The sequence below is a fragment of the Natator depressus genome, chromosome 2 (genome assembly GCF_965152275.1).
Source record: "Natator depressus isolate rNatDep1 chromosome 2, rNatDep2.hap1, whole genome shotgun sequence".
NCBI classification, from domain to species: domain Eukaryota; kingdom Metazoa; phylum Chordata; order Testudines; family Cheloniidae; genus Natator; species Natator depressus.
This window is the reverse complement of record NC_134235.1, coordinates 11,563,656-11,589,966: the sequence shown is the minus strand read 5'-3', so window position 1 is coordinate 11,589,966 and position 26,311 is coordinate 11,563,656. Positions and strand designations below refer to the sequence as shown.

The following is a 26,311-nucleotide window of genomic DNA, read 5'->3' as shown; positions in this document are numbered from 1 at the left end:
TGTATTAAGCAAACAAAATGTGAAATGGATAGAAATACCTTTAAAATATATTAACCTGTGGAACTTACTACCACAGGGTATTAATGAGGTCACGAGCATACCAAGAGCCAAAGGAGAGTTTGACGTGTATAAATAAGCAAAGCATCTGCAGTTACGCTTGCTATCAGGAAAGTGAGCATGGCCAAAGGACACGTTGTTAGAAGATATGCAGTTCTGCAAAGGCAGAGGAATTTTAAATTGGTCCTCATGCAGCTCTGCTAAAGCTCATGAATCCTGACTTGCTGTTTCAATCCAGGATCCTTTACATAGCTCAGGGGAATCAACAACTGATGTCACCAAGACTTCCCTACGCATCCTGTGATGATACTAATGCACAATTGGCCCAATGCATTTTGCAGGAGGCTTTGCCTTTTTTTGTGACGCATCAGACACCCACATCTGCTGGGCTAGATGGATCATGTGATCTGACAGAGCAGCTTGAAGAGTGTCTGAAAAATCTCAGCTCACCCACTAACCTCAGTACATCTTGTTTTACAAGCGTCTCCACAAGAGCCAGTTTTTAGGAAGCTGGCTGGCTGATAGTATCATGCTGTTTACAGGTAGCTGGAAGCGAGTTAGACTGTGAAGCACTATTCAGAGGGGAAAGGCTTCTGATTAGATGCATAACAGGCAGAGCGATTTTTGCCACCATTTCAATTGACAACTATTTAATTAATTGCAAACAAAAGCCAACAGCTTGTTACGACCGCACAAGAAAACAGAGATGCCTCCATTCTAATTACTACTATAAATTATTTGCATGGTTCTGGCTAACTAGAGTCTGGCCCTGGGGTGGACATGCGTCACTCTGTCTTTATTGTGAGATGGTTGTTACATTGCTGTGCAAATCTGTTACTTGCAAAAGTAGGCGGATAACAGCACTGGGTAGAACCAGGCAGGTTAGGTATGTCTTCACCGTAGTTGGCCCAGGCTCCTACCTCCAACACCTCTTCCACCCACACACATAAACAACTCACCCTAATTAAGTGGTGCTGTCAACTGGGCTAGCTGGCCCGGGTGTGGGTTAGAGCTCAGGTTCACTTTCAGACAAGAAAGCTCCCCCCAATTCCCTGGGAAAGAATCATAGAACACTTCAGCTTACCGCAGCGCAGAGAAACACAAGATGTGCCCTCAGAAGTCCTAGCATCACACCTGAGGAAGCTCAACTCCGGTGAGGACACAGTGGGGCCTCTCACACCCAGGTGAGGCTATACCAGGTGCTCAGTCAGACCCAGGTGCCAATCGCTACTGCAGCGAATACATACTCCTATTGGGAGATGCTATGCAGGTGTCCCAACAAAGACCCTCATTCCTGACCTGCAACACCTTTTGCACTGCCATTCCATGCCTTCCTATGAGCAGGCGGCCAGCTGTGCAGAACTGTGCCAAATTACACAGTAGCCGTGTTCCACGGACATTGCTCCACTAGCAATGAGAGCGAGACTGCCAGACTCATTTGCTCTTGTGACCTAAGCCGTCTGTATGGCTCTGCATGGGCAGTGAGGGTGTTTTCCAAAATGGTCTGCGCTGGCCTGACACTGCTCATACCGAAGTCGATAGTAAAACACCCATTCGGTTTCATGGGAGTAGAGCCAGGCTGATACCAGAGGCTTTTGAAAAAACCTGCATCAAAAGAGCCATTCTACTCTGAAGAGAGAGTCTGGTGTTACTCCCTTTTAATTGACTTTTGATAATTTCCAGATCTAATTTAAATAATCTGATAAATTTTTACTCCTGTTAGTACTGAAGTCACTCCGGCCACGTGAGATGCATTCTGTTCTTCTCACTCAGCATCTGCAGAATGATTAACTGAGTTCCAGTTGTGATGCCGAATTCTGCCCTCACTCCCTGTGCAATCCCCCTTGAATAAAATGTGTTGTATGGGTGTAGTTGAGGGCATATTTGGAAGACAATGAATGGGGTTCCCCAGGCATTATTTTGAAACCTCAGGATTGCACATGTGTAATTGAGGGCATCGTTTGGCCTGTGGAAAATGTATTAATAGTGATGACTGCACAAGAAAGAAAGAATCCAGCTTGACTGTCCAATCCCAGGTGCAGGTTGATAAATGCCTTAGTGGTACCCAGGACAACTGAGGTAATTATAGGCCTGTCAGCCTATAAAAATAAAATTATGGAACAGCTGATACAAGACTCAGTTGCCAAAGAATTAAAGGAGGGTAATGTAATTAATGCCAGTCAATGTGGGCTTATGGAAAAATAGATTTTGTCAAGCTAACTGGATATCTGTTTTTGATCAGATGAGAAGTTTTATGGATAATGGTAATAGTGTCAGACTTCTGCAAGGCATTTGATGTGGTACCATGTGGCATTTTATTTAAGAAACTAGAACATAACATTTAACATGGCATGCAATTAAATGAATTAAAAACAGGCTAGCTAATAGCTCTCAAAATATAACTGTAAATAGGGAATCATCACTCAGAGTGTGTTTCTAAAGGTGTCCCACAAGGATTGGTTCTTGGCCCTATACTATTCAGAGAAGGCGTGGACACAGAAGCATTACTGAAACTGATAGTGGAGAGCCAGCAACAGCACACAGCCCAGAGAAACAGCAAGGCCATTAGTAGCCACAGCTACTCCGGGAACTAGTGACAGCATCAGGTGCAATAAGAACACCTGGTGTAGCAGATGGAGGCACTCCTCCATCCAAGGGGGCATCTAATTCCCCTCCAGACCCTCAGGGGATGTTGTCCCTACCAGGTTGCCCATCACACTCATGAAAATGGGCCCAGAGATGACCCAGAAGCCTTGCCAGTAACCTTTGAACAGGTGGCCACTGTGGCATATTGGCCATAGGAACACTGGGCCACCCTGATAGCCCCAGATTTGATAGGCTGACTACCTGGACATCAACCCTGAGACTTTCTGCCAACGGTTCCAAAAAGAGAGATACCTGCCAGAAGCCTGGCCCCAGGTGGTGGTGCAGTGCCTGAAGGAACAGTCTTGGTGCTGGTTAGACCCAGAGAAGCAGACTGAAGTACCGGTGGCGGAGGCTATCATATAAGAGCAGTTCATCTGGGTTCTTCTGGCTAGCTGGAAGGAGTGAGTGAAGTACCATCGACAGTCAACCCTGGCTGGGGCTATGACCTTGATGGAGAATTAAGTGGTCACCGATAGTCCAGCTTCGCTGACACATAGGATGGGGGCCCCTGGTGCCGACCTCTAGCAAGGGTCATACTCAGAGGGAGACTAAACTGGCTCCCCCTCTTCCAGTCTCTCTCACCTAGAGATGGGACCCAGACATAGAGGTGGAGTGGAGAGGGGACCAGATTGCTGAGGAGGGGGGTAGGACCCACCAGAAAGCCCCACAGCACTGGACCATGACCCCAAAGAGGAGCTGCCTTTAGTGTGGACAGGAAGGGCATTTTACGCAGGAGTGCCCCTTTATGGATTGCAGCTACAAACAGACATGGACAGCAGGCACCAGAGCTTGCAGGCGGGGTGCGGCCAAGATGCTGTTGCTGGTACAGGTCAACGGAGCTGACGTGACAGGCCTGGTAGACTCTGGGTGTAGTCAAACCATCCCATGGGCACGTTTGATATAGTATCCCACCTCCAGTGCATCCACGGGGATGTGCAACCCTACCCTGCTGCAACAAAAGTGTAGCTGATGGTAGGATGCTATGTGGTCTTGCAGAATAGGCCTAGCAGCCACCTTGTCTTACCCAGTAATATTAGGATGGGACTGGAAATGGTTTGGGGAGATCCTCCAGCAGTGGAGCAGAAACCAACCCAGACCCAAAAATGTGGGGGCTTATGGGCCAAGACATGGTCCTCAACTTCTGGTCGCCAATCATGGCTTACTTCCTCGGGTGTGTCACAGCTACTGTTTTGCTGGGTTGGTGTCCCTGGCTGGCTGGAGGAGCCTTCCCCTGGGTCTTCCAGGCCCTACTGTCAAGCCGCCTCAGACCACTCACTCCAAGGAGGCCCCGACTGACAGAGGAAGACCCTCTGGAGTGCACTTAGAGAACTCCAGGGGAAAACCAGGAACTAACCAGTGACGGAGGAACCAAACCTGGGGTCGGAAGTAGCCCATGTAACAGTTGTAAGGGCACCCACCCCAGGCCACATATTTGAGCTATCATTCACAGGGCCCTGAGTTGGAACCCAGTGGAGCAGGGTGGGCCTGCGTTCCCCTTCCCCCACCCACTAGATGACATGGCCACTAACTCTCACCACTGCATCGTGCTGCCAGATTCAGACTCCAACCTCCTGACAGGGCCCTCAAGGGGGTGGATGCTATCCAAACATATCGGAAGACAGTTCTTGCCTTAAGGAGCATGAGGCCAAGAATTTCAAGAATGGGGGCCTAAAATTGTTTCCCAAGTCCATATTTTAGACTCCCAAATAAATGGCCTGTTTATTTTTTTAAATTCAAAACGTGGTGAGCACACCAGCAAGTCTCCTATACCTGTTCTGGAGGCGCTGGGTGCTTCGCACGTTTGAAAACTGGGCCACTTACTTACATGTCTGAATATGAACTTAGACTAAATGTAGACCCCCATTTTTGAAAACTTTGGTCTTACAATCTAAGACACCAAATCAAGAAAGCATCATGTGCTTAACTTTAACTGTATGCCTAAGTCCAATTAAACATGTGCTTTCTGAATCAGGGCCTAAGAATAGAGTCTATAATAGGATTGGCAGATTTCTGCCAATTGCTGGAAAACATCAATGTTTGTTTTTAAGCATTGTGTGATTTTTTTTTTTTATTGATTTTAAATTTTCACAGTTGTGGGAAATTATGGTGGTCAGACAGAGGTTGAGATTCAAAAAGTTAAAGCATTATAATCGTTAAAACACAAATTAATATCACGTGTAATATATACACCGTTTCATTTAAGGATATTTACTAAGTTCTCAAGCAGCATTTTTCTTTTTCTACTTGCAAATGTCAATTATTGATAGAAATATTTTTTCATCAGGTTGTGTGTGTATATGGGTGGAATCGACGTTTACCAGCTTTTACTGATAAAAATCTAATCATTCCAAGACTATTTATAATCTAAGACAGATCTGATTCCGAATACCCAATTCTCCCTCAATTACAGTTCTGTTCTTAAAATTTACTGTGTAACATTGGTATTTCATTATCCCACAGGGATCAGGCCTAGTAGTTGAGGGAGAATTGGATATTTTATTGATTTTGCTGAATGAGTCTAAGAACATAAATACGTACACATATAATGGAAGATTTTCCACTAGGACATGGAACATTAAAACACTGAAAAGAACAAAATAGTGAGTTTTAAATAGGGTGATTGGCAACTTCAAGTTGGTTTAAAACCTATTTGTGGTGGCACCCGCCGGGCTATTTTCATTTCATTTATTTTAGGGGTGTTGCGTGAAGGCAACTGAGGTCAAGGAGGGAGATCGGACGGAGTTTCAAGACTCGTCAACTCAAAGGCCAATCTGGATCATCCTAAAGAGCTTGAGGCCTGGTCCAAGTCCTCTCCTTTGTGCCTCACGGACCTTATTCAACACAGCACTTAAACAAAGAGGGTAAGATTTTCAAGAGCCCCGACATCGCCAGTGTCTACAAACAGTAGTTGGAAGGCATGGCTGCGGCATGGCAGGCACACCTGAGCAAGCTCACGGCAAACATCAGCGTAGCAAAAAGAAAAGGAGTACTTGTGGCACCTTAGAGACTAACACAGATAGCTACCCAAGTACAGGCCCACCCAGGTCTCTTGGTACATCCTGGGATGACTCACCTGTGCCACTGCCTGGCCCACTGCTGCTATGCTTCTGTTTTTATCAAAGTTACCTGCCACAGGGCTGCGCCTGCAGGCCCAGTTGCAATGCAGACATTCCCTGAGGCACTTTGGAAACTTTACCCCAAGTTAATGAGACTTAGGCATGTCCATGAACAGAGATGATCTCTAGTATGGGCTTAAAAGCCAAGAGCGTGCTTAAATGCTTTGCTGAATCAAAGCCCATTTCTGTTACAGTCCAGGCCCCTGCAGTCAATAGGAGTCCTTCTCTTTTACTTCCCTGGGCTTTGAAGCAGAGCCCTAGTGTGAATCTCAGGCTGCACTTATAAAAAGCTAATTAAAGTTAACCGAGCTTCTCCTTTAGAGCCAGCGACACAGAGCTGTGGTCTGAGCTGAAGACCCTCCTGAGTTTGATCCCCAGTGCAGAGCAAAATCTGTTTTGTGAGCATTGCTTCATTACAGACAAAAAAAGGTAAATTGAAAGATAATTGAAAGAAAATGAATTTGAGCCTGTCCTATTGTTCACATACAGGTTCTATTCTATGCACCTCGGCAGAAACGGCAACTCCCAGCAAAAGTGTCTTTCAGCAACGTTGATTAAAACAGCTCTCTGTCTCCTTCGCTGCTACCCTTAAGTGTACTTCAGCTGCTCGCTCATCTTTAGAGCATGGTTTCTATGCTGTACTGAGTCAACAGACTGCAGCAGGTGGTAACACCCGGCATTCGTTTTCAAGAGCCAATTTATCACGATGTTTAGAAGGAAGATGAAGATAAAGGGAGTATAACCCACTCCTTCCACAGGTGAAGACTTGTCTGCAGCATGATTTAGGGATAGTTAAATAGTGGAAGCGTATGCTCAAAACATATTGTACACCCGACAATAGACCTCTAAATGGGTATCCTCGCCCCCGACTGCAAAGATGATGAACTTGAAAAGCTGGGAGATGAGTGCAGCATAGATACATGCAGAGTGCGTAAGTCTTTGTTATGGAAAAGTACCGTGTAATCACTCAGGCTGATATCCATAGCTGTCACTGTAAATAAAACTACGGCATTGAGTACCTATGAAAACTAAGTATGGCTTTATTTACAGACTGACAAGTGTTTTATAGTAGAGGGAAGATCTGGTCTGAGTCAATCCTAAGAACAGGTTTCAGAGTAGCAGCCGTGTTAGTCTGTATTCGCAAAAAGAAAAGGAGTACTTGTGGCACCTTAGAGACTAACCAGTTTATTTGAGCATGAGCTTTCGTGAGCTACAGCATCCGATGAAGTGAGCTGTAGCTCATGAAAGCTTATGCTCAAATAAATTGTTTAGTCTCTAAGGTGCCACAAGTCCTCCTTTTTCTTTTAATCCTAAGAACCTGATTCTGATCCCACACCAGATTAAACACCCAGATCCGACTCGCAGAGATTAAAGTGATTTTTCCCCAAGGCGACACGGCAAATCAACACTAGAATTTAGGCTGTCCTGGATTCTAGTTCACGGCTTAGTCCACTGCACCATGCTGCCTGCATTATAGTATTGAAATCGTTTACACGTAGGCTATGTTGTCATTGCCAGAAAGTGTGTTTTCACAGTGAGAAAAGAGACCTTTATCTCACTGTAAAATCCTAGTGGAGACAAAGCTCGTTACTGTGATGTCACTAGGTAAGGTCAAATCCAGGTGGGGTTTATAGTGTTGATCTTGTCTAGCTACATCATGGTAACAAGTGCCTGCACCTTTTGTGCACTAAGATATTACACGCATTCACTATCTCATGGCAAACCCCCCTGCCTTTTTTGGCCATGAAGACATAGCCTTACTGTACATAGTTAAAAATCTCAAAGCATTTCTTAGTGTGTGGATCAAGTCATGGCCTAGCTCACACTTTGTTACCAGGGTTCTTTCAACCCAAAGCTCTTGGTAACTTTTACTCTGTGTGAGGTGGTGTCAGGAAATAAATCAGGGGAGACACGGCCGTCCGGCCGATAGATGGCTGGCACAAGCAGGACAACACAAGAGTGCTTTCACTTAAAGCTAAACTTTACTTAGTCTCAAGCAGTTATATACACGTCTGCAACAGGTTAGTAAAACACCCCCAACCCTTGATAATTACCAAAGCTGAGTGTGGCTCTCGAGTGGCACAGCGGCAGCCCGTCTGCTGGTGGGGAACACAAGATGCATCCAGAGGGAGAGTCCGGTCCTGAAGAGTCCCCCTACCTCAAACTTTTCCCCCTTATTTATCCATTAGTAATAGAATGACATGTCCCTTAAAGCAAACTTGGTAAGTAAGTAGTTTCAATGGTCAAGCAAGAGGCTCCTTCTGATTACTGATTAACCAGGTGTGGGTTTTTCCAGAGTTTGCAGCCTTGAGGCCCCAATAGACATTCCTGGGGCACATCCTGCTCTTCTAAAATGCATGTATCAGCAACTTTAACACAATTCTTATCAGGAAGGACCCAGGGTCAAACTGCCCTCTCTGTGGCACCCAAAAACCCCCCTCCCCTCCTGCCTTGGTTAAGCTAAGCCTGCTGACTTGGCTAATTTACAGCCTGCCCACTTGGCTGCTTGTAGCAATAAGCCATAGTGGTTTCAGGCACTTTACTGGTTTGCCAAAGTCTCCCCGTACACCTTGACTGAGTGGATGTGTCATTACACACAGTAAAACTATTTCCCCTCCTACTGTCCTTGTCAACTGCTGGAAATGGCCCACCTTGATTATCACTACAAAAGGTCCGTCCCCCCTCGCTCTCCTGCTGGTAATAGCTCACCTTACCTGATCACTCTCGTTACAGTGTGTATGGTAACACCCATTGTTTCATGTTCTCTGTATATATAAAATCTCCCCACTATATTTTCCACAGTATGCATCCGATGAAGTGAGCTGTAGCTCACGAAAGCTTATGCTCTAATAAATTGGTTAGTCTCTAAGGTGCCACAAGTACTCCTTTTCTTTTTACGTATACAGACTAAGTTAAATAAATTTAACTCTGAAACCTGTTACTCAGGGTGTAAATCAAGGGAAAAAAAGTTTCCACCATATGTATGACAGGATCCACTTCTGAAATGCAGCCATCTCTGGAGAGTCTGCACCTGTCTGACATCGTACAAGAACACAGTGCAACAGTATAGGACATAAAGTGACAAAGAATGGTGCATCAGGGCAGCTTATCATCGGAGAAAGATCCTCTCAATATTCCTGACCAGCATCTACCTTTGGGGCCTATGAATCCCACAGTGGCAAGTTCTCTGCACTTTCTGCAGAACTCGTACCTATTCTCCTTCATCTTTTGTATTAATGCCCTAATGATACCCTTACAATGGAGATAGTTACAGTTCCACATTTTGCATTCCAAAGCAATCAATTAATGATCTATCAAAATAAAGTCTGTCTAGATGTTCAACATCTTTCCGATACTTTTGCTCTAAATTCCAGATAGATCACCAGTTGGAAAAGAAGAGAATTTGGCCTTTGGGTGTAACTCGTAAAATCCCTGGTGAGACTGAAACACTAACCCTACAATTTAGTAACAAAAATAACCCATCCTTATAAATCAAGCTGTGCTCTACACTGAGGAAGGAATATTCTTAGCAGACCAATGCATGTGATGTACTTTAATTATGATGTCTGTACAGTACATTCGAGAACAAAAGAAGGTCTGAATACATCGCCAGAAAAGCTCTGTAATATCCTTACAAACTTGCCACAGGGTGAAATGTCTTGTTGTTGTGAAGTGGGAAATGGTCTATCTGTGCCTACCTCATGGCAGACTGTCAGAAAACAGGGCAGATGCCCCAAACTACTGGTATGTTCTATAGATTTCACCAAGCCAGTGACAAATCTGATGACCTGAATCGCTATAACAGTCTCACACTGGAGTCAGACAGTTCTCTTATACTCTCCAGTCTATCTTGCCACTCAGACAAACTGGACTTTGTGATAAAATGGTTATTTATACATCACATTTATGTTGCTTTCAGTCCCAACAGACCAGTCACTTGCCCCAGATCAAGTGCTACTCTAGATCTTACACTAAAAACAACGCTGGTAGCCAATTCTATAGTAAACTAACTAAAGGTTTAATAGCTAAAAAAAGGACATTAGAGTTATTGAAAGGTTAAAAGCGGGTAAAATATATGCACAGGTGAGTCAACATTTCTAATTCCAAATGGTGGCAGTGATGTAAAACTGCAGGTTTCCCAAAAGTCTTTTCAGGGTACCCCAATTGTCTCTGGAGATCTCCACTCTGCATCTGGTACCCTTCCCTGTAAGAGTCCAAACAGTCCAGAGATCCAAGATCTTTCTTTGAATCCATACTTATAGCTTCTTCTCACAGAAAACAAGCTGACAGAGTCACTACCCATGTGGGCTTTTTCTTTAATGATGGAGAGTGATGAATACATTTTGAATCTTTGACCTCCGCTCATCACACACAATGACCACTGCTTCGAAATTAGCACTTTTCTGTTAAAGTTCTTCATTTCCATTCCACAAGGCTTCTTTCTGGTTTGATGGCTCATTTGATGGGTTATTTAGTTACAGGGGTATAGTCAATGTAAACGTATCCTACTACATCATACCGGGATACAGATAGATGAAAACAACACAAGTAACATCCCACTAGTTTTTATGAATTTAAACACCAAATACACTCATATATTTAAACAGTTACTTTGATCTATACTAATATACAAGTGAATTGGTCCGGGGCTCTGGCATGAGCTGGCACCTGGTCTGCCAGCATTACACCTAGATTTCTGTATCACTGAATTTTAGTACCTGGTCAAAAATGAGATGGTTATTGGTGGAAGTCAAACTTAAACAACATAATGACTCTTGGATGAAATTCTCCTCTGTGCAGAGGGCCAGTTTAAGGCTTATGCACCACCTAAGTCCCACCTAAGGCTTCAAAAACAGTTTAAAAGGGACTTAGGTCTTAAAAACTGAGGTTGACATCACTATGGTGCTCAGGGGGGTGAAATATCCACACCCCGGAGCAATGCAGCTATGCCGACTTAACCCCCCAGTGCAGACACAGCTACATCAACGGAAGAATGCTTCCATCAACCTGTCAATTGCTGCTCGGGGAAGTGGTGTGCCGACAGCAAAGGGAAAACTCCTTTCGTCACTACAGTCTGCTTCTGCACTGCAAGATTGCAATGGCATGGCTGCCGGGCTGTAGCTGTGCTGCTGTAGCACCCAAAGTGTAGAGGTGGCCTCAGGAAGGGCATAGACCTAACACGGGCCCTGGACACAGGGGAGAACTTCATCCTCTTCTGAATAAAACACAGAAATGGTAGCAAGGTTTGCACCCACACAGCACAACAATAAATGGTTCTGAAGCAAGCTGGTTTCCAAACCATGTTCCGGTCCTAGCAGGCAGGCAGTCTTGAATATCGTATCCGTTTAATGGGATTTTCTCTCCCTATAGGAACCATACAAATAGGGCAGAGGTACTAACCCAGTTTGGAGAGTGGTTCCATTTACATGGTTAAATTGTGTTTATGAAACTATTTGCAAAACCAGTACTATTTCAGCTGATGGGGACAGGCTTTAAGAGACCTTGCAGAGACAACTATTTGTTAACACCGTGGCAAGGGTCACGACTCACCAGTTTAAAGCCTCTGCTGCAGAATAAGATGGACGAGATGGCTTGTTGGGTTAATATACTAACACGTCGCCTTTAAAGGCCTAGAGTTAAATGCTGTTTTTAGGGCTAGCATCGGTATCAGCATGCAGGCAGAACATGTGGTCAGAGACAGTAAAGCATGGTGTCACTGTTCATTGTAGGCCTGCTCTAAAGAGATTACCGTTGACTTCAATTCAAGCCCTGCGTGAATAGGTGCTCAGGTACGCAGATGCTGGGCATGGTATGAGAACATAAAAAGAAAGGCTGGCCTCAATGCCATTTCCCAGTTAGCATAGGATGACAAGGCCTAGAGCCAGCCATGATTCAGACTTCAAGGTCTCAGCATCATCCTTGCTAGATGCTGGTTGGAATCCTAAAAGCACCATTCAACTGCCAGTCTGTACGAGGAAGAGGCCAACGCTACAGTGTAGCAGTGCAAGCAGTTCGTGACTGAGGTGCATTGGCAAAGCATACACCAGACATTACGAAGCCCACTTCTTACATGATACTGAAACTGAGGAATCTGCTATCTCAAGAGGTACCGTATGAACTGATGCTACTGAGATTCAAGATAATAAATGACCTCTACTTCAACACCAATGTTATCTCAGGATAAAAAGGCAATTGGATACTTAAACATAGTCAGCCTCTTGCATATTTAATAGGATTCAACTGGTCACCAGATTCTGAAGGATATTTTCCCTAGTACATATTGGCAGGGACCATGGCAGGGTTTATTTCCCCTCAAAGCACTGAGGAAGAGTGATCAGTCAGGAGTGAGTGAGGATCTTGATCCTTCCCTTCTTCAGTTCTCATGTACCACTTCACAGTTCTTTTGTTTGAATGGACAGTGTGGAATGAGGGTGGGGGGGGGACTAATTTTTCCTTTTCACTTCTTCCAGGAGAAGCTGCCTTGCTCCATATCTGCTATAAAGAACCTGAACCAGCCTTGTCAGATTTTGCAATGCTTATTTTTGTAGTTTAAATCTTTATTCAACTTCTCAATGAGGAGACATACAGGTTCTTTAGGGTATGTCCACACTGCAATTAAACACCTGCGGCTGGCCCAGGTCAGCTGACTCGGACTACGGGGCTGTTTAATTGTAGTGTAGACATTTAGGCTCAGGCTGGAGCCCAGGCTCTGGGACCTCCTACACAGCAATTTTTAGCCCCGCAGCTTGAGCCCAAGTCAGCTGACCTGGGCCAGCTGCAACTGTCTTTTACTTCCATGTAGACATACCCTTAGTGCACCAGGAAGGGCTCCCTACAGTCTAGATGCATTTCTGCATTCCAGAGCTGTAGTCTTGTCTCCTGTGTGGGAGTACATCCCTGAACCAAGGGCAACTGGAGGAAGCCCTAGGCTTTCATCTGCACCTGAGTGCCTCATGTAACCGTTTATACCTTGTTGCCACAAGCTGGGAATGGGCAACAGGGGATGGATCACTTGATGCTTACCTGTTCTGTTCATTCCCTCTGGGGCACCTGGCACTGGCCACTGTTGGCAGACAGGATACGGGGCTCGATGGACCCTTGGTCCGACCCAGTAGGGCCGTTCTTATGTGCCTATGCATAGTGGGTGAAGGACGATACCGTTGGGATTTGCACTTTGTCTAAGTCTCTATGCCAGGGGGCAAGGCAAAAAAAGAAGTAGGCCCAGAGTGTTAAAAAGGGGGTGGGTTCCTTTCTGCGTGGAGCCAGCTGCTTGCTTAGAAGCCAGGACATAGAATCATAGAATCTCAGGGTTGGAAGGGACCTCAGGAGATCACATGAAGCGCTAGAAAACACAAGATCTGCCCTATACATATTGTTTTGGAATTTAAAGGCTCTTCAGCTGCCTGAAGGGAACATGGGGAGATTCTCTGCTAATCTATTTTGTTTGCACCAGAAAAGCCTATAAATAAACCTCAAACCCCAGAGAGTTTTTTCTGTGCTTCACTTGCATTCCTGCTGAATGTTAGCCCAGCTGCTCAGATCCTCATCCTGCCACACGTATACTGCAGACTGTTCCTCATCTGTCCTTTACCAAGTAAACACCAAAAAAGAGAATATAACCCAAAGGATAAGTGGCCTTTCTTTAGGGCCTGATCTAAAGCCCATTGTAGTCAGTGAAAAGACTCCCATTGATTTTAGTGAGTTTTGCATCAGGCCCCTAAGGCTTAATATTCAGAAGAGCTGAGCACCCACAGCTCCAATAAAATCAAGGAGAGTGGCAGGTGCGCACTGCTTTTGAAAAACAAGCCACTAATGACTTCCAGCGCATGACAAGATCCTCCAGCATTGTTGGTTTCTATTTCTCTGTTTCAGTCTTACGCAGTTTCGAAGTGGCTCTCACATTCAGCATATTTCTCCACTTTCTGTTCTCTAAGCTGCACGTTGCTTTTTCATAAGACGTAATTTCTCCTGCATCTGAGACCCATCCATTTTCTGATGATCTCAAATGCTCCTCTCCAGTGTCTAGGACTGATTTTATCTGGCATCAGTATAATCTTCTTTCTGCCTCTTCTTGTAATTTAGACATTGTTTAGCGAGGTTTCTTACATGAGCTGTGAGACAGAAATCACAGAATAGAAGGAGATGCTCCCTGGTTGCAATGAGAAGAACATGAGCTTGCTGAAGCAGTGCTGAGAGTGAAGTGGTGTAATAGCTGAGGGCTTCATTTTTTTTTTTTTAAGGCTTTGTGCGATTTGTCAGTGGTTTATGTTGCTGTTATTTGTATGTGACTATTTAAAAATAAATAAGGGTACTAAACCAATAGAAGGGCAAGGAGAATGCAAGAGATTTAATCACTCACTTTCCAGTAGGTTGGAATGCTGCCTTTAAAGTGTTCCTTGTAAAGATCCCAGAAATCTGGCCAGAGCTCAAAACTTTATTCTGCCCTCACTTATACCAGGATAGATTAGGTGTCACAAGTTCCATGGAGTTGCTTCCACATCTACACTGTGTAAACAACATTAGAATCAACCCCTTTATTCCTTGAACACCAAGGAAGAGAAATGGGGCTCACAGCAGTCGGATCCTGACTGTCCCAAGACTTCAGAAGGATCACAGCTGACCATTTCATTGCAGTGTGAGTAGCTTCCCAGGGAAGGGGAAAATCTTCCAATGTTGAGGTTTTCCAGCAGAAGAGAATTTGCCCTGTTGCAAAATCCATGACATACTGCTTGGAAGAAACGAAGGAGCATCCGTAACTATGCTGCACACCAGGATATGGCTTGCTGCCCCTCAATTGCTGGCTCAGCAGGCTGTTTCCAGTCAGACACAGCCAAGCATCTGAGGGCAAGCGAGATGAGAGCAACTGAGGTTGCGCTACTGCCCTTTACATCATAGCAAGCAGCAGTTAACCGAGCAACAAGCATGCCTATTTCAAAGGTACAGGTACTTGAGGAAAATGGGTGTTAACTGGACTGTGCCCCCAGACGGCAAAGAACTTTTGAAAGGCAAGAAGGTTCTCCTGAGGCCTAGGAGTGATTCTTAAAGGGGAAGGCCTTCACCAACCCTCTGCGCCCTTGGCTGTAGCTAGTGCTGGCTACTTTAGGAAAGAAGCCCCCATGGTCTGGGCATTTCCATGGTCCACCCGCTGCAGTCCTAAATCTCATTTGAGAGCATTTACAGTGTCAAGCAACAGCATTTCCCAACCTCAGTCAGCCTCTGTCCATGGGCAACCCCGACAGACCCAGGTTGTCGGCGGGCAGGATCGAACCTGGGATCTCTGGAGCTAAATGCATGAGCCTCTACTGCATTAGCTAAGGGGCTCTTAGCGAAGGCTGTAGAGGACACACATTAATCTCTCTCTAAGATGTCTCGGTGCCACTAGATGGGACAGACCACCACACCCACGAGGTGTGGGGGTTACACATGCAATAATCTTCTTGAATCCAACTTCAAACACAGCCCAGATTTTCCAATGGGAGCTACATTCTCCCTCTGCAAAGCATTCCACTCACCCTGCCACTCACCTATAAGGGCAATATGGTGCCAATATATCTTTATATTCTCCACATCTGCCTGCTCTCGTCACTAAATCATATGCAGGTAAACGCTATTTTGAAAGCATGAAGACCCATGGAACAACCCTGGAATCTGTACAGTAATACCTCTCCTCCTACCATCAGGCAAAGCTGTCGCCCAGGTTGGTCAGCTGGCTCTAGTCCAGAATGTAAATGGAAGAGTTTGGTAAAAATATCAGCCACTGACCCATGGTCTGCTGAGCACATGCATTATTTTCAAGTGTGCACTGTTTATTTCCATAGTGTCAGATCAAGCCTGAAGTATTATCAATGCGCTCAGTGACTCACTCACAATGATAAATTCATAGTCTACTATAGCAAGGATTAATGAAAGATCAAAACGCAAATCCAGTGCGACCAGAGACAAGTGACACGTTATTCTGGAACAGCTGCTGCCCCAAACCTCAAGATCTACACCACTGCGCTGATCCTCACATTTATATAATATACTAAGAGTTAGGGCTGGAAGCATCTTTGTTGGCCAGTACAGTACAGAAATTACAGCTCCACCATTCCCTTTCATTCCAAGCATGTGTTCTGCCCCCACACCCTTCCCCTGTAAACACCAGTTTTCCCCTACATTATTCACCCTAAGAAAGCTATCTGATCTCTGTCTTGCTGCCTCCTTTGGTGATACCTCAACATCCTCTCTCGCCAGTTTTATCAATGTCAAATTGCTCTGCCCACTGGGAGATTTTTTTTTTTTTGGTTTAGCTCTAATCTGACCCTAAATATTTCATTCATTAAAAAATAGCAAGAACAGTTCAGCCATAGCAAGAGGCAATACATCATCGTAGCAAGCCGAGCCGGTTTGCATGGACCTGTGTTTGCTGAAACTTTGCTGCATAATTCAGGTATTGCTCCTTTCACCCGGACTATTCTTCCCTCAGCCCAATCGGTAGTCACTGTTCTATCCCACACCCCTGAAATCTTAATTTCACTTTGTCATTTGATGTCTTTTGCAGATCTGATTGTCCAACCGGTGTCCTGCCCTAACAGTTGCATGGTTTCCCATTAGTTCATAGTTTTAACAAAGCCCCCCCCCCCAACCTTCCTAACTGTCATTACCAGCAGTGTGGATCCCATTGGTCTTATATAGAAATCAACCCACTAATTTAGTAATCTATCCCTTTCCCATGAAGTTCCCCATGTTTAATAACCCTAAACCCCTACTCTTCATCCACATTTCAGGATGCTTCCTTTCTCCCCATCCAAGTCATTCCTGCAGATGAAAGCAGATAGTTCTGAGTAGTGTCAGTCACAGCCCTCAGGATGAAAAGCTATATGCCTTTCATAATTCCCTGGGCTTTAATTAAGCAGGTGTTACATACATGTACTGTGGACCTAATCTGCAATCAGAATGCCATAAAATGATAACATTCCAGCTGGTAAGATGGGCAGATGATTCCTTGATAAGATGAGAGAGACCCAAATGGTAATATGCACTGCAAGCATTCGTTTTAAGAAACTTTTCTACAGGAATTGGCACATATTTCAATGCAACATCAAGCCACTCTGGGTACATCAAAATGTATAGCTGCAGCAAATTTGTCTGGGCATATCCAGTGTTACATACAGCACGACAGGGGATAATTGTTCCCATCTCTTTGGAACCCTGAAGGAATAAGACTGTCAGAGGTTTATTTTGGTGTAAGGAGAACCAACACCTTTGATCTGCACTACATCTAGCAGACATCCAGCCTAACTCCATTCGAGGGTGAGATTAGTGCCGGTGCACATGAACATTTATAAACTGAAGTCAAACAAGGAATTAATGTCACAACACATTATGCCATGTTTGAGTCAGTCCACGACAATGCTGTGTTATCAGCACACAGTGTCATGGGGAGAAGGGAGGGATAGCTCAGTGATTTGAGCATTGGCCTGCTAAACTCAGGGTTGTGAGTTCAATCCTTAGGGGGGCCATTTAGGGATCTGGGGCAAAAATTGGGGATTGGTCCTGCTTTGCGCAGGGGGTTGGACTAGATGACCTCCTGAGGTCCCTTCCAACCCTGATAGTCTATGATTCTATGACATCACCATCCACCATGTCACAGCGCCCCACAGAGACTCCTCAGCTGTCCTGCAAACTCAGACCACACGATGCAGGGCAGTATTGTGAGTTTCATTTCCAGGACACATAGCAACCTTAAATACCTTGAACACAAAGCCAACCGGGTATATGTGGATCCAGTAGCTGGGAGCCCTTACATGGGGGCCACGGATGGGTGGTGCCTGCTTTTCCAGCTAAAGAGCTGGGATACCAGTCATAGCAAAGTATAGCAGGCACAGCAATGCCGCCGTTGGGGCACCCCTCACAAAAAGCGTTTACTCAGGTTAAATCTCATTTGGCTTCAGAATGGTTATTTCCAGGGCTGCTGCCTAGTGACGGATTAACTCTACTCCACTATACTGTCTAATGACAACACAGCAAGGAACCAGACCCCACCCATATACATAGGCTGCATAGGATGCTGCAACCAAATTCAGATGAGATAAAACTTCAATTCTATGTAAGAATACATTGGATACAGAGTGTAAGAGATCAAACAAACAGTTTCCAATGGGCCACTACATGAGAGAGACAGACAAATTTTTATATATAATTTCAATTTCCAGAAATATATATATATTATTTCTCTCTGATTTGATCCCACTGGAAGTTGACCCTTGGTTAATGTTGTTTTGGCCCATACAACCCAGAAGTAAACAGACGATGATTGCCACCAGCAGTAAAGTGGTTTCTTAAAAAGTGAAAAATTCAGGACACTATTGGATGGATGGATCAACGGATGAATATGGAGGGAGAGAAAGAAAATAGGACCCAGAGTTACAAACAAACAAGAATGAGGGAACATATGTATAGGACTTTCACAGACACACGATTACTCTATTACAATTCTCTGTGTATTAAAGTAACAATGTCTCTACTTACTTTCACAGAGCCGTCGTCTCAGTTTCCCTCGTATTTTATCAATGGCATTGTAATCAGAGACGTGGAACACATGGGCAGATTTAGGGTCCGAAGCAATTTCATCCAATTCCTCCTTTAAGGCCTCACCAACTCCCACAGCAAAGATCCTTATTCCAGCCTTACGTGCCGCAGTGGCTGCATCCATGACATAATCCTGGCTCCTTCCATCAGTCAAAAGGATAGCCACTTTCTGACTGGTTGGGTCACTAGGCCTCCCACCAGCCTCTTTGGAAAAGGTATAGGTGTTGATATACCGGAGGGCATCGCCAGTATTTGTGTTACCCCCATAATACTTAATGTTCCTTGCAGCTTCTTTGATTGCCTCACGAGTTTGGTACCTTCCCAAGTCAAACTCTGTGGCTGGCCTGTCACTGTAACGTACCACTCCTACACGGGTCTTGTCCAGTCCGATCTCAAAGGTCTCCACCAGATTAGACACCCACTGGCGGACCTTCTCGAAATCTTCTTTACCCACACTGGAAGAGGTATCCAAGATGAAGACAAGGTCATAATGGACATTCTTGCAACCTGCAGGGGCAATGGAAGATTCTGCTAAGAGAAGCTGAAAGAGGATCATCACACATACCTCAACCTCTCTAGTCATGTCTATTCAGTGTACTGCCTCTGTGCTGGAGGCATCTATCGCTTTATCCCACGGAGGGAGCACAAGTTTTCAGTCTTTCTTCCCTGTGATTTCCCCCTCATCAATTTTGGGAGATCTATAGTAGATCTGGACACCTCTGTTACTTTGAATTCAAACCCTCTCCTTTCCTTCTCTGCTTGCTCTTTCTCCACACAATCCTTTTGCCTACACTGTCTGCATGTATATGAGGCTGCTCTTCTCTTTTAAAAACGTTAGCAGTCCCTTTTCCATTCCCACTTCTAATGCAGCGCATTGAAAAATATTGTCGGATCAAGAGATCTGTGTTGACCATGCCAGTGCCAACCTTGACCTTGAACAGTGAAGCTTCCATGTTCCCTCTCAAATGATAGTGTTAATTTATTTATGCTTAGCTACAAGCTACTATTTTCCTCCTCACAATGTCTCGGGGAGACAAGTTTATAACAAGATTATTTTTATTCTTATTCTGTTTGCCAGTGTATGTTGACTAAGGGACGATTCCTTGAATAGTAGCGTGGCTTCCTTGACAACAAAGCACAGTTCCTTTGCAAAGGAAACGTTTCCCTACCCCCACAACCAGCCTCTTGTCTTCAATTGAAATATTCATAATCTGAAGTCTGTGTAATCCAAAAGGCCAACAGGTTTTAATTGCCATTTTCTTGCACCAGGAAGCCAGACTGGTAGTATATTTCGCAGCCACCTTCAAGGAGAGCTTATCACTTTTTCCTGCTTTGCCTGAGGACTTCTTCCTGCTTTGCCAGAGCATTTGCAAGCCAATAGGCTACATAACCACAAAAAGGCCAGTAGGTGAGGAAGGACAGACGACACAAGGTGTAATCAGAATGTGCCACTCGGTGGGAACTGTCCCTGTCAGTGATGAATTAATGAAATCCTATGTATGTCTGAGTTCATAAAGGGCTAAGTGATCCTTCAGGACGAAAGCTGCTATACAAATGTCATTTATTTTAATGTAACGAGAACGTCATGGCCCCAGATCCTCCAGGGAGGTGCAACTGCTTTGTGCCGCCCACTGCCACCAAAATGGGCCCATAGCACCAGAATAACCCGCCATGGGGAAAACACCTCAGAATAGAGGGATGTAGGGGCCGTAGAGCTGGCATGGCTGCTCCGATGCCACCTCTCCCCCTGCTGCAGAGTCAGAGCTAAGGGGCCAGGGTTTTCCTATATCCTGCTGATCCACAGATGCTGCTGTATCAGCTGTCTTCAGACCAACTGACACTATAGTCTAGCCCTGCACGCAGCTACTATGCATGCAGCAGAGCCAACCCAGCACCTGCTAGAAAACCTTCCCATAACTCTTGTGATATATGAAGCAGGAGGGGGGTATAGCTCCCTTTCATGGACACCCAGCCAGCCGTAGTTATAAAATCCCTCTTAGTAGCTGTTCTCTACTTGCTCTACCTGTAAAGGGTTAAATAGATAAAAGGAAGTGAGTGGGCAATTGACTAAAAGAGCCAATGGGAAGGCTAGAACTTTTTAAAATTGAAAAACGACTCCCCTTTTGTTGGTCAGTTGTTGTTCTCCTGGGGAGAGGCGGACAGGGCAGAGCTATGCTGTAAGAAGCTTGGGCCAGGTATGAAAAAATCAACAGTATCATACCTAGAAACTACTCATTTAAAACCCCAGATATGTAAGTAGATCAGGAAATGTCTAGGAAGACACTATTAGGTTTATCCCTTTTATTTCTTTATGGCTTGTGGATTCCTCTGTGCTAACCCCAGGTGCTTTTGTTTTGCTCGTAACCTTTAAGCTGAATCTCAAGAAAGCTATTCTTTATGCTTAATCCTTGTAATTGCTCTTTTAAAAATCTAGCAATAGCCTGAGTTCCCAGATGTCTTTTCTTTTTTTTTAATTAATAAAATTTACCTTTTTTAAGCACAGGATTGGATTTTTGTGTCTTAAGAAGTTTGTGCACATGTTGTTTAATTAGCTGGTTGCAACAACTGATTTCCTTTCCCCGCCTTTCTCAGCTCTTTCAGGGAGGGGGCGTGAGAGGGCTTGAGGGTACCTCACAGGAAGGAATTCCCAAGTGCACCTTCCTGAGCTCTCAAAGGGGTTCTGTACTTGGTTGGTGGCAGCATCTACCAATCCAAGGTCAGAGAAAAGCTGTAACCTTGGGAGTTTAATACAAGCCTGGAATGGCCAGTATTTATTTTTAGAGTCCTTGCGGGCCCCCACCTTCTGTACTCGAAGTGCCAGAGTGAGGAATCAGCCCTGACAACTCTTATTAATGTGCATCACCTAAGGAGGAGTGACGTAATTGAAACAAAATGAAAAGCATCTGAAACCCTCCCTGAGTTCAGTCTGGTGGTCATGCAGGGGTTCCAGAAGTCCTCTCTATTCCCTGCTCTGATCATCGTAGATTACAAATTAGCTCTGGGAGCAGCCAGTCATCTTCAGGGGTCAGCTGGGCAACACGCTCTGTGCTCCTGCATTGGTGGTGGGAGCTTTGGAGGACTGCTAAGGGGGAGGCGGGGGAAGAGAGATATGCCACTCAGCTGTCCCAGAGAAGCCAACTCTACTGGGAGGTTGCCCGGACACATGAAGATGACTTTGGGTAGGATCCTATTGAAGGGTAGGAAGACCGGTGTTTGAAGGGAAAGAAGATAGCTCCCAGGATTGCATGATAGAGGGTAGAGTGTTTACACAGGTCACAGGATTCCATATTTCCTGTGCTTATATGAACAAGCATTTGTGAGAATCACCCATCACAAGTGTTAAACCCTTTGCAGATGAACGCCACTGAACCTATTCTGGTGCTGTTGACCATGAACATTTTATGGAACATCATCTCTGTACAGCACCGTGCACATTTCTGGAGCCATATGAATGACCATCCTGCCGACAGTGTTCAGCTGATACACCCAGCCATTCAATAGGCGAAGTCTATGTGGGCATGCCTGGAACACTGTACAGCCAATCAATCAATCGTTATGTGAGCGGACAAACATAATATACCTCTCACAAAATGACTTGAGGGTGCATGCTGGCTGGAACATGTGGGTTTTATGCTATGAGACACCAATTAAGCTATGTGCATATATCTCAGTCAGAATGCCGAGTTTTGTTCTGTTCCGTTCCCTGCATAATAGATAGACATTATGTGTCATTTAACTGTAAAGTTCAACCAAACTGGTCCTCAGCTCTAAAGGCTACGGGAAAAGTCCAGCATCATTAATCTACTCTGTCCGGACAAAAAGGGGTTAAGCAGAGCTAATTGAAGAGCACATTCAGCAATGTCTGTGCACTTGTTGCTTCTTTTAGCACATCTCAGCAGGTGATAGTAAGTGTAATTTAAAACCATACAGAGCAGAGAGAAGGAATCCCTTCTCCATTCAGGGGTGACTGTCCACAAAACAAGGTTGCTGAGGTAAAGATACTGAGGTGTATTCAGGAATTAATACGTGAAAATCCTATGTTTAACAGGGCTAATCCGTGATGGGTCAGTGATTCTTTGTTTATATGCTTGACAGAGCAAAGCAAATGCTGCGAAAAGGTTTTCAGTGAATACTGGTCCAGATCTTTAAACATATTCCTTTCCACTGCACAGAGAATCTTTTCCTTGTTTCTCAGAATAGTCTAACAAAATTGTTTACTGGCAGAAAGAAATGGTGGGGATTATTAACAGGAAACATGGTCAATGGAAACATGATTCTAAGGGTTAGGGGCCATCCAGTCAGCAAACAGAATCTTTCCATGTGACCTATCTCCAAGCAAAACAGCTCACAGACAAACTACAGGCCCAGAATTAATACTGAAATGCTTTGCTCAACAAACCAGTAAGTTTGACACCATCATGACCTGTTTGCAAACAGAAAAAGATACCGTTTATTCTTTTTTTTTTTACTAATTATTTGCTCATTTAATGATAAAAGTTTACATTTATATAGCATCTTTCACCCCAAAGTGTTGCACAAACTACATCTGTAGTTCCTATACTGAGAGCAGCTGCTACTGAGTTTCAGAGGGGTGGCTACAGTTTCCTCTCATTTTAGAATAAAATTAGCTAAGGACACTAGAGGGCCCTGTCTCTTGTGAAAAAGGCCAGGATATCCGAGTTTTTAAGGTGTCATCTAAAAGACCCTGAAGATCTGATTCAAAGCCCATTGTAGGCAATGGAAACACTGATACTGACTTCAGTGGGGTTTGGATCATGCCTGTACAGTGTAAACTGCATGCAACTCAGGCTAGCCTGCAAGACTGAAAGTCTGAACTAACCCTGCTACGCCCTGGTCTTGTAGTGGTTACAGGATTCTAATTAAGTCCAGATTTTTTCATCACTAAGCTACCCCGTCTCCGTGAGGTCTGCTTACTATACTTGTAAGGGTGGGTGCATTGCTAGCTTCTTCTACAAGAGTAATGCCCCAAGCAAAGTAAAAATCTAGGTAGCTTTTCAATACTCGGTTGTCCCAGGAGCATCAGCACATACCTGCTCTTTGTGCCTGAATTCTCTCTCCACCCCAGAGGAGTGCAAGAAGAATCAACACGTAAGGCACTCGATATCTTCCCGTAAGGGGCATAGCTCCCTTCTTCTCAGACGCGCTCACCTCTTCGCCGTGGTGAGAAACGGTCTATAAATCCATCCCTTGCCTAGAAAAAAAAGAAGAGGAAATTGGAGAGAGTTTATTAATTAACAGAAGCACAAGACTGTGGAGGAAACAAAAGCAACAATACAAGCTCTGGGAACTGCACATTTAGGGTCGTCTCCTCTGGCTCTCGTTTTACTTGAATAGGCATGGGCTGTACCAAGACAAAGAGGCAAGGAGTTCACCTACTTTTCAAAAGCTAAGGTCTTTTCTCAGGGTCCTGCCAATGCAGAGCAGCCTGAGTTGTCTGAAAAGGAGAGATTACTAGATTATTTTAGTTTAAATGAGCCCATCAGCAACAGCACAATCAATGCATCAGACTGGAAACCATTCCTGACTTGAGCCTCTCATGTATCCACCTTAGGAGGCACACAACTCAGGTCAGAGATAACGTTTACTGCGTATCATACACAGCCCGTTGCTATCTTACCAGTGACCACTTTGAGTTCTTAGACATCAGAACTGCTGTGTGCTAATAATATTGAGTACTATTCATATATGAATGCCTCACCATCAGGTACCTTTGGCCTTATCTACATGAGATGGTTGCACCAGTTTAACTTAGGGTATGTCTACACTATGGAGACTATACTGGCATAGCTATGTCACCGTAGCTATGACAGCAAAACCCCAGAGCGTAGACGGAGCCTACACTAATGGAAGGGTTTTTTCCTAGGAATACCAGCTCCCTGAGCAATGGTAGCTATGTCAACAGAAGCATTCTTCCATCGACATAGCTGTGTCTACACTGGGGCTCAGGTCAGAATAGCTACATCGGTCAGGGGTGTGGATTTTTTACACCCCTAACTGACATTGCTATGTCAGTATAGACCAGGTCCAGAAGTGTTATTTTACACTAATTAGATTAAATCAGTGAAAACTACTGTGGGGGACAATCTTAAATTGGTTTAAGAGTGGACTTATTTTGATTTAGTTTAGAGGAAACCACTGAAAACTCACCTGGTTTTGATACAAACTAGAAATTCAACAGGATTCAGTAAAGATTTGCTAAAGTTTTTTAATACTGGGCCAGCTCCATGTTTTTTTAATCAAAAACACATTTGGTGAATCTTTAACTGTGCTCCTTATAATTATTTGTTTTACAGTACGGCTCACAGTGCACTCGATGTTGTCTACCCAAATACAGGCAGACAGCACCACTCTGAATTGCTTCCAGTCTAAGGAAACATTTTAAAAGATACTCTCAAAGCTTCTAAAACCACGTTTTCCTCATTAGTGTACAGAGACTCCTCAGGCTTGTTGCCTCACTGAATTTGTGTTTCCTCCATCACTTTCATGCACATGGATTGCCTGTTGCGAGATTGCGACACGGAAGTGATGGGCTGTGCATGCTGGTTTATTATTGTAGCATTGATCCTGAGTACTGGGCTATTTCTTTTCCTCTTTGAACCATTTGTTTTGGTGGAAAACACATATCAGAATAATTGTAGAGGTGCCAAGGCTATACTTAAAAATAATATTGGCAGGTCTAAACTTTGTCAAGATAGATCAATGCTACTCTAAAGTAAAAGACGACATAATATGGGCTAGGGGAAGCAAAATCTAGGCGCCCATTTGTACAGATAAAACTCTCATTACACCTGTGTAACTGCAGGAAGAACTGGGTACTGTATATCCCATAGCTGATATCACATATGGGCATGGAGAAACAATGCTTCTCACACATCCTCCTACGCTCATTAGAAATAACATTTTGGAGGTGACAGTGTATCAGAAAATAAATGCAAAGAATAGAATTGCTCATTCTCAGCAGACACCTGAAATGTAAATGCTCAAGAACCTGCTTGGGTTAACTGGCCACTGGAATCTGAAGGATCCCAAATCAAACATGCTGGTGAATGGTTTCAGAGTAGCAGCTGTATTAGTCTGTATTCACAAAAAGAAAAGGAGGACTTGTGGCACCTTAGAGACTAACCAATTTATTTGAGCAAAAGCTTTCATGAGCTACAGCTCACTTCATCCGATGAACTGAGCTGTAGCTCACGAAAGCTTTTGCTCAAATAAATTGGTTAGTCTCTAAGGTGCCACAAGTCCTCCTTTTCTTTATGCTGGTGAATGTTATTGATGCAAGAGTTATCTATCCTTGGTGGGTTGCAGCCTTGAGGCCAGATAGGTGCTGGTGTTCCAAATTTTTCCAGCAGGTGTCACTATGGCAAAATGAGGCTCAGAAACTCTGGCACTAGAGAAGGGCGCATAGTGATAACTGAATTGAAATAGCTTGTACACTTGTAGTCAGAGTGTACTTTTAGATAACTCCCACGACTGAAATTCCAATCAGAGCCAATGATATTGAAAATGGCTATGAGAGTTTTCAGCCCGATTTTTTAACTTATTTGAAAACTCTGATATTCATACAATCATAGAATATCAGGGTTGGAAGGAACCTGAGCAGGTCATCTAGTCCAACCCCCTGCACAAAGCAGGACCAACCCCAACTAAATCATCCCAGCCAGGGCTTTGTCAAGCCAGGCCTTAAAAACCTCTAAGGATGGAGATTCCACTTCCTCCCTAGGTAACCCATTCCCAATGCTTCACCACCCTCCTAGTGAAATAGTTTTTCCTAAATATCCAACCTAGACCTCCCCCACCGTAAGTTGAGACCATTACTCCTCGTTCTGTCATCTGCCATCACTGAGAACAGCCGAGCTCCATCCACTTTGGAACCCCCCTTCAGGTAGTTGAAGGCTGCTATC

The 26,311-nt window shown here is 44.4% G+C and overlaps 2 protein-coding genes across 2 annotated transcripts in view; both read right to left on the bottom strand.

Annotated features, from left to right (window-relative positions):
* LOC141983518 (collagen alpha-1(XXII) chain-like) overlaps positions 1 to 18,945 on the bottom strand; it is a 208,389-nt gene extending 189,444 nt beyond the window's left edge. Inside the window, exon 1 of the mRNA XM_074946717.1 lies at positions 18,330 to 18,945. Coding sequence (XP_074802818.1) covers positions 18,330 to 18,945 — 616 coding nt within the window. The remainder of the gene's footprint in view (positions 1 to 18,329) is intronic.
* A 4,503-nt stretch (positions 18,946 to 23,448) lies between these two features.
* The window catches only part of LOC141982078 (uncharacterized), a 76,805-nt gene continuing 73,942 nt past the window's right edge, over positions 23,449 to 26,311 (bottom strand). Inside the window, exon 3 of the mRNA XM_074943810.1 lies at positions 23,449 to 23,601. The gene's annotated coding sequence lies outside the window, so the exon portion shown is untranslated. The remainder of the gene's footprint in view (positions 23,602 to 26,311) is intronic.